The sequence below is a fragment of the Sinocyclocheilus anshuiensis genome, unplaced genomic scaffold (genome assembly GCF_001515605.1).
Source record: "Sinocyclocheilus anshuiensis isolate Anshui unplaced genomic scaffold, SAMN03320099.WGS_v1.1 scaffold907, whole genome shotgun sequence".
Lineage (NCBI taxonomy): Eukaryota > Metazoa > Chordata > Actinopteri > Cypriniformes > Cyprinidae > Sinocyclocheilus > Sinocyclocheilus anshuiensis.
In genome coordinates this window covers 1,512,616-1,521,417 of record NW_015546133.1, presented here as the reverse complement: position 1 = coordinate 1,521,417, position 8,802 = coordinate 1,512,616, and the positions used below count along the sequence as shown (strand labels likewise).

General features: G+C 36.6%; 1 protein-coding gene across 1 annotated transcript in view; it reads right to left on the bottom strand.

Annotated features, from left to right (window-relative positions):
• LOC107701139 (FRAS1-related extracellular matrix protein 2-like) overlaps positions 1–8,802 on the bottom strand; it is a 58,124-nt gene that overhangs the window by 30,783 nt on the left and 18,539 nt on the right. The window contains exon 4 of the mRNA XM_016503086.1: positions 4,713–4,943. Within this exon, the coding sequence (XP_016358572.1) occupies positions 4,713–4,943 (231 nt within the window). The remainder of the gene's footprint in view (positions 1–4,712; positions 4,944–8,802) is intronic.

Here is an 8,802-nt window from a genome sequence, read left to right as displayed (position 1 = left end):
ACACATACCAGCTTCATCACTGTGTCTGTCACGCGACTCTGTTCCCCTTTCGGGCTCTGTCTTTACATTTATTTTGAAAGATGAAGCTTGCGATTATGGTAAGGGGCGTTACATTTCCGGCACGTGCTTGCGGTGTTCGGCCAATCACAATGCACTGGATCAGCTGGCCAATCATAGCAGACTGCACTTGTCTGAAGGAGGGACTTTGTAGAAAACTAAGCGTTTGAGAGAGGCGGGGCATAGAGGACCTACAATAATGTACAGTATTTGAAAAATAATGTGTTTTTTGAACATTAAAGCATGTCAACATATTCTGTTACACCAAATACACAAAATAATGATCTTTAAAAAAAGCATCATATGACCCCTTTAAGGACCTATTTTCCCCCATTTGTTCAAAATAAAACAGAAAGAAAGCAATTACTATATTAGTAACTATTTATTCACCCCAGATTTCCTCAATCGCATGACATTAGCAAGAGATTGTGAACTTGAGAACAAAATATTCTCTGCAAAACCAGAGCGTTGTCCACTGTTCAGTCTCTGAGCGTTGTACAGACTGAGTGGCTGCTCTCCTGATAAAAGAATGAATCTTACAGCCCACAAGACTCAAACGCTGGCCGTGAGAAAAGAATAACAATGAAGCAATCTATGTAGCCTCAGGTATAAGGCTTACGTATTTAGACCATCTCTTACCCTCACACAGGAAAGTCTCATGCATGAGGGGCCAAAATAATGACCTTGTTTTGTAACGATCAAAAACAAGGCAGATGAGAAAGTAAAATCCTGCACATTTATATTCAGCTCTTGGTAGAGTCCTCTGCAGATAGGCGGTTGAATTACTTTTGATTTACAGCATAGCACGGTATAGACAGAATTTAATTATATACGTATCAATCAGAACAGATTATTTAGATAGTACTTTTCTATACTCACTTTGAATTAATATATAAGTAAATTAAGCATTAAGTAAACAGCTGTTGTTTAATAAATACACTGCCTTAAAATGCTTCAATCAATCAATAAAATAAAAAATAAAATTCAAATAAATTTTTTTCTTAGTTAGCATTAATGTGTTGTTTTCCAATAAAAAAAAATAATAAATGCCCTTAAACAAGATACTTAACTACTTGAGAAGCAAAACTGCACAAGATCCAGATCTATATCATCCATCCATCTATATCCATCCATTCATCTATCCATCCGTCTATATCGGTCCATATCATCTATCCATCTATATCCATCCGTCTATATCATTCATCCATATCCATCCACCCATCCATATCATCAATCCATCTATATCCATCCATCCACCCATATCCAAATATCTATATCCATCCATCTATATCCAACAATCTGTATCCATCCATCTACATCCATGCATCCATTTATATCCATCCATCCATTCATTCATCTAAAACCATCCATACATCCCTCCATCAGCAATTAATTTATTCTTGTTTTAAGCATAAATCTACTTTAAATTTAGTGTTATTTAAGTGTGTGGTTTATGCGTAAAACAAGAAGAATGAATTGTTTATTCATTCAGGATTAATATACTTAAAATATACTTAATTCAATATATATTACTTGAAAAAAAATGTAAATGTTCTACACAGTTTTGCTTTTCAAGCTTCTCTTTTTTTAAAGTTAGAAAGTATCTTTGCAGTGTAGATTTCTTGACCTTTTCAATTCACATGATTTTTAAATGAAGTATTTCAATGTTCAATCAGGGAAAGGTACAGCCATTTAAACCATAGAAAATTTCCAACATTAGACATTAAAACCAGAAAGCAAAGTTGAAGTAAGCATCTTTAAAATGCCTTTCCAGCCTCTCCTCTTCCTTTATTGCTCCTTACACTAATGAGTAGTGAAAGGTTCTGGCTGTAAAGCAGGAAGCTTGTCATATCACAGCCGTCCCAGTCACAGATGTGACTCCAGATGCAAGCTTTTGTCTGAGCCCGCAGGTCGATGTAAGCCATCATGTGTGAACGGCTCTGTGGCAACTGGGTCAGACAGGTCTCCAAAGGCCCCTGTCGGAAGAAATCCACCTCCCTCTCTCATTCAAATATTAATGCGCAAGGAGGGCGACCTCATACTGCCACACACACATGAACGCTAAAAGGATAATTAACCTGAAAGGAAAAAAACTACACATGGAGCAACAGGACCGCAGCATGCCAACCGGCCCATCTCCCCTCCCTCTTGCCATTAGAAAGAGCAGCCAGACTCCGTCACCTTAAGCCTCCCATGGGGCATCAGCCTCAGCAAACAAACCCCACTATAAGACTGATAATTAGCTCACTGGGGAAGCAGTGGAGTTTTCTTTCTTTTTTTTCCTAAGGAGAAATAACTTCTGCAAAGATAGCGAGGCTTAAGTAACATTCAGATGGAAACTATCGCAGCGTTTGGGATTATAGCGTAAATGAAAATTTTAATTATCCAGGGACCCCGAGGAGACGATAAAGACAAAAGCACACAGAATAAAACAACGTAAGCCTCCGGTTATTCACACTGCGCATCTAAATACGTCAGTAATTGTGAGAATATGAGATGATGTTGTGATGATGAACAGACAAATAATTCCGTCACGGCTCTCGGCGAGAAAACCCAAAACAGACAGTGTGAGACGAACGTGGTTTGATCAACAGACTGACAAAGCTGTATTTTGTAATGAGAGCTGCTCGGAAAGGGTTTTTGGTGACAGGTTTATGCACGGTTGTCTCATTACGGCTTTCTGATGCCTCTCTGTTTGGGTCCTCGCAGATAAAAGTGTGGCGCCCCCTCCAAAATGACCCCTCAAAACCTGTGCAACTAACTTTCATATGCAAACGATTTAATTACAGAGGGAGCCGGTGCAGACGTGTCAAACCTTTCTCAAAAGCCGGTTGACAATTTACATTTATCGACGAGACGTTTTCAAAACAAGATGTGTAGCTGTGCGCAGAATTCGAGATGAAAAGAAGGACCGCCGAGATGCGGGGGTGGGCGGTGCGCTGGAAGCTCACAGGTAGGAAGAGATATAAATGCTACGATAATTGAGGTCCACTGAAAGAGAGAAAAAGGCATCTGCAGTATAGAGATAAGGCCTGTGTTTTTATCTGCAACACTGAAAATTTTAGGAAATAAAATAGCCTGGGATGTTTTTAGCAGCTTTGTTGTGTTTCTGGTGTCTTGAACATCCTGCCTGCCTCTGACTCACTCACATCTTCACTAGATGTAATAAGGGTTTAGTATATTGAGCGGCTGAAGCAGTGATGTTTGGATATTTTTGAAGAATGTAATGGGTCTGAAAAAGGACTCTGATCTCATATAATCTGAACAGGAGTATGTGTTTAAAAAGCCAATGTGCATTAGATAAAATATATGAACACCGCTGTTCGAAAGTTTGGGGTTGATATGATTTTTTTTATGAGTTTGAAAGTCGTAATTTTTTTATGGCTGTTACTTAATTTCAACGCTTTCTTGGAATAAAAAATAAAAAAAAGCAGTTAATGTTCTCTGATTACCATTTGGAAAGGAGGCCACAGAGTTTTGTAACCAGAACATAAAAAACACAGTTTTTGTTCAGAATGAACCAAAATTAAAAACATTTTGTTTCTAATCCCCATTTTAATCTCCCAATTCCATTTAGTGATGCCCAGTGGTGCAGAAATGACATACTTCAACTGTAATAAAGTATTGAATTTTATAGTTCTGGTGGGTATGAAAATGTAAACTAAATCTTTACACTAGTAGTTTGATTCTCTTGGTTCTTTTAGTCCAGATCAAAAAGAAAAAATGATACATTTAGTCCTGGTTCACTTAGTGGTTACACTGTCATTTTTAAACATTGAACATAAAGATACAAAACAAAAGACATAAGCATACGGTCACAACGTAATTGGACAGTTATTATTACGTATATTTTGCAAACTTAACCAAACATTTAAAAAAAAAAACAATTTTCTCCATTTCTGTCACAGATGGAGTTTGGGTTCCTTGCCACTGTCACCTTTTGGCTCACTTACACTTGATGTTCGGCAATATTATTGACTTGATTGCACAGACTGAACGGAGTTGGACGATGACATTAGTGTTTTCTCTAGAGCTGGTTTATAGATGAATTAAACTCATTCCATAATTGGTGGACATTAAACAGGTATTGAACCAAACTGAATTAACAGTGAACTGACTTCAACTGAATAATGACTGTTTTTTTGAGCTGCTTTACGGCAAAGTTAAATTGTGTTTGCATCATTGAATCACCATTTTCCACTGCAAAGCTGCTTTGAAACAATCTGTTTGGTATGAAGCGCTATATAAATAAAGGTGACTTGACTACATATGGTGGTATTTTTTTACCACCTTATAATTTACAAAGAGTGTATAAAACTGTACTGAACTGTAATGTGCAACAAAGCTCCTATGATGAGAAGAACCATGTACGCTTCAGCATTCTGGCCTTTTTAGGTGACGTACTTTGTGACATCACGTATTGTTTTTGGTTAATTTAGATGTCTTTGGTCCATGTTGCATTCATATATCAGTCAAACAGCACCAGAGTTAATTTAGAAGCTGTTTGGTGCACACCAAGGTTCAGATGGTAGCATTCACACTTATTCAAATGAACCACATTAATAGAGCAATCTCACCTTATGAAAATGCCTTAAGAAGTTGTGCATTGTTGCATGTTTATTAAAAATTGTTTGGTCAATTTCTGTTGGACTTACCATCACCTGGATCCACAATCTCAACTGTGGCTAATGCTGGTGACTCCAAAACAGCCATCACCGGCTCAGTCAGAATAATCTGGAACGTCTTGGACTGCTCGTATTTCCCATCAGAGAGAAGCCTCACTCTCCATGTGGCTGTGGTCTGGCCGCGGTTAAATTGTACCTGCTTCTGCGATTTTCCCAGGAAATCCTTGTCCTTCTCGGCACTGCCATCCAGAGTACCAATCCCTTAAAATAAAAACAATATAACAATTTTGACAAAGTTTCCTGACTTCATATCTCCAGCTTGCAGATGTGACTCAACTCATAACTTTGAGAACGATCTACTCAAAGAAGAGCAGAGAGCAGGGATTAGCTAAGTCTGCATTTTACAGATTTTGAGCACAACAGCGCAGGCGTCTATGCACGATCAACGCCATACAGAAAGAGATGCACTTAGTATAGAAGAAAAAAAGCCCAAGGGTTGTAAGTGTCTGATACTCAGAGGCTAGGGTGTACGAACAAAATCAAGGAACATGCTGAACTAAAGTACAGCATGTAGACTCAACATCCTCTCTAATGTAATGCTGGTATGAAGCTGTGATGGGATTCCCACACAGTGGGAAAACCTGCAGTGAACCTGCCCAGAAGCGTTTGATCTCTGATACATCAAGCCGAGACACTGTCAGGGATCCGTCTGCCAGAACCTCCCAAACCGATGTGAGGAATTAAATCACCTCAGTATTTCAGATCAATGCAGGATGATTGGTGATCTTCAATCCACACCACTTAAGCTACTACATGACAGGAAAAGCTAACTTGTAGAAAAAAGACTGCAGATTTAAGGATTTTATTATAAATATAGATTTTTTTTATATTGACCCACTAGAAACATTACAAGCATCAGAAATGTACATAAAATTACTATATTAATTACTACATAATACAGACCATAGGTTTCAAATATCTCAAGCAGTCACAAGCTGTTTTCCTCCATGTAGTAGTTGCACATACTAAATAAATAAATAAATATATAAAATGTTTTTATTTTTATGACAAATAAATAAATAAATGTTCTGTTACAGTTTAACACATTATTTTCATTCATTTTACACAATATTGTCAGCTAAAATTAAATGCCATTTTAGTTCACGTAAAACAGACTCAAATTTAAGAATTTGTCATGATGAAATATTGACAAAATTTAAAGGGCATTTAAAAAATAAGCTTTATATTATTATATTAGACTGCTCTATATCATATTTAGTGCATAAACGATGCCTAAGATTGTGTTCCTTGAGAGCTGCAATTTTATCCTTACAGATCTTGAAGAAACATTGAAGATCTATAATCTCCTCAAAAAGAAATTATAAACATCATGAGTGAAGTAAATACATACATAAATATATAGTACTAAAGAATACATAGATATAAATACTAAATAATTGCACATGATTTTTGTAATTAAAATAATTGTATTTCTGTCACACGTAAGGGGCCATATTTGAAACCATCTTTAGTCAGCGAGACGTTCCCTCATGTGACCATTACAGATTATTTAGCTGTAACTTTCAGCAGAATATAACTTCAGATGGAACAAAAGCCTTCACATGTTCCATCCAACCATGCATGTGGAAAAAAAATCTTCAAAGAAAGCACAGAGCATGGAAAGAGAAATTGATTGAAAGATATAAGGCGTGTTCAATAATAAAAAAAAAAGGAATGAGAGAGAGAAAGAGAGTTCACTTTCAATTCCATTTCTCTAACAACAGGAGGGCTCATTCTTACCACAACAAGTGGCATAGGACGCCAGCCACAGTGAGTGAGACAAGAGGAAAAGGAGAGAAAAGGGCCAAGCAGGCAGGTGTGAAAAAGTAGAAAGGGGGAGGAGTGGGGGTAGACATGTTTAGCAGAGACAGCTTCAGGCTCCAAAGAGCACAGAGGCAGATGAAGCCAGATCTCAAACACTCTTCGCTGGCTGTGAGCTTCGCTATCACTATTACACTTTTGCTGTTACAGGGATGGTTCATCTGAAAATGAAATTCGGACATAATTTCTCTCACTAATGTTGTTTGAAACCCATATGTGTTTTTTTTTTTTCTGTTACAGTGAATTAAAGCAATAATTTTTGCTTGCCACTTCAAATTCATTTATGTTTTATTAAATTATATACTGTACACTAGTGTTCAAAAGTTTGGAGTTGATAAGATTTTTTAAAGTTTTTGAAAGAAGTCTCTTCTGCTCACCAAAGCTGCATTCATTTGATCAAAAATAATGTAAGAACAGTAATACTGTGAAATATTATTACAAATTGAAATAGCTTCGTTCTATTTGATAATATTTTAAAATGTAATTTATTCCTGTGATGGCAAAGTTTAATTTTCAACAGCCACTACTCTAGTCTTTAGTGTCACATGATCATGCAGAAATCAGTCTAATATGCTGATTTGCTGCTCAAGAAACATTTCTTATTATTATCAGTGTTGAAAACAGTTGTGTAATATTTTTGTGGAAATAGACAGTAAAAAACGGCATTTATTTCAAATAGAAAACCTTTGTAACTTAAAAAACATCATCTTGATCCCAAACTTTTTAAATTGTGTATTTTTAAATATTTGAGTACAAGAAGTTCTATAAGCCCAATTTTACGTTAGATCAAAAATAAAAAATAAAGTAAATGCAACTTTTGTAGTTCCAGGTTTTAATGTTGCCCAATATAAATTTTGGTTTAAATGACCAAAAATGCAGTAAAAATTAAACCTATGCGGTTTTTTCAGTAAAAAAAAAAAAGTCTGGAGATGCATTGTTTTTTTTTTAATGCAACTACTTATAATTTAAGTGGAGCATTTTTAGAATGCTGCAAAAGACGCAACAGTCAAAACGGTCTGTCTACTGCATGTTCACACAGAAAAACAATGGAAAAGGACCCTATGAGTTAGCACGCTATCCACAGCAAGAACAGTAAGCAAAAGCAGAAATGAGTGGAATGATTAAGGTCAGACAGAAGAGGGCTAGATCACCCTACCGCCCCCTAGTAGAGACGGAGCTTCATTCATTTTGATTTACCTGCATTAGTCTAGATCAGTGGTTCTCAACCCGTGGCCCACGGGCTGCATGCGGCCCGTCACGAATTCAAATGCGGCCCACCGTGCTGTACACAATTAAAAAAAATACTTTCAGTTTTACAATTCATTTTAGTTTTTACATTAATTTAAAAATTTACTAAATAAATATAAGCTATAGCCTAATGTTTTTATGTAAAATAATTTTGTTTTTCATATATTATTTTCAGACATGAGCAGTACCCACATAGCCTAGGCCTAATTAACATTACGCATTTAAAGTAACGACCAAGTGGCCAGCGGCAGACAGTGAGCATATGCTTGATCAATTTAGCCTTCTCAAATCATCACGACTTGACTAAAATAAAATCTATAGATATAAAACAGTTCAAGCATATAACAATGTTTAGACGTTAAACCTAGATAAATGTGCACTATATCCAATAGCTTGCGCAGAGAGTGGAAGCTGAAGCGCGCTTTGCAGGACATAGAGACGCCAGCGCGATCACTTGCATTTTTGTTTCAGTGGATACGCCGTCATTTTTGCTCATAAAGGTAAGAGTAATACATCATTCGTAACTGTAAAGGGTCTACTTTTATTTGTGTGCACTCACAATATCAACAAAACGTTGTGCTTTTATAAAATAAAGAAAACAAACATGATGCGCTTTCTGCCGTCTCGTCTTGAACAGGAGCGCTTCACAAAAATGAACCGAAACTCAGCGAATACATGCCTCACAGACATGATAAATATATCTATAGAAAGCTTTAAATTACTACTTAACGAAATAAAACAAAACAAAAGCTCTTTCATTATGATCATAATCCGTAAAGATGCACTTCTCTCTAAAGGCGCGTCTAATGAGGAGATGGCGAGTCAGGATCGACAACTTCATCCTTGCTACACCGACTCAGAAAACATTAGTTTATTAGTAAATAATTAAAATATCTCCTTACTGTTTCCCCCGACGCATTTATGGTAATTACTTTTGCCGATGCTTTGCGGCAAACTTAAGCCTATTGCATGCATTTGAACGCAGAACTCT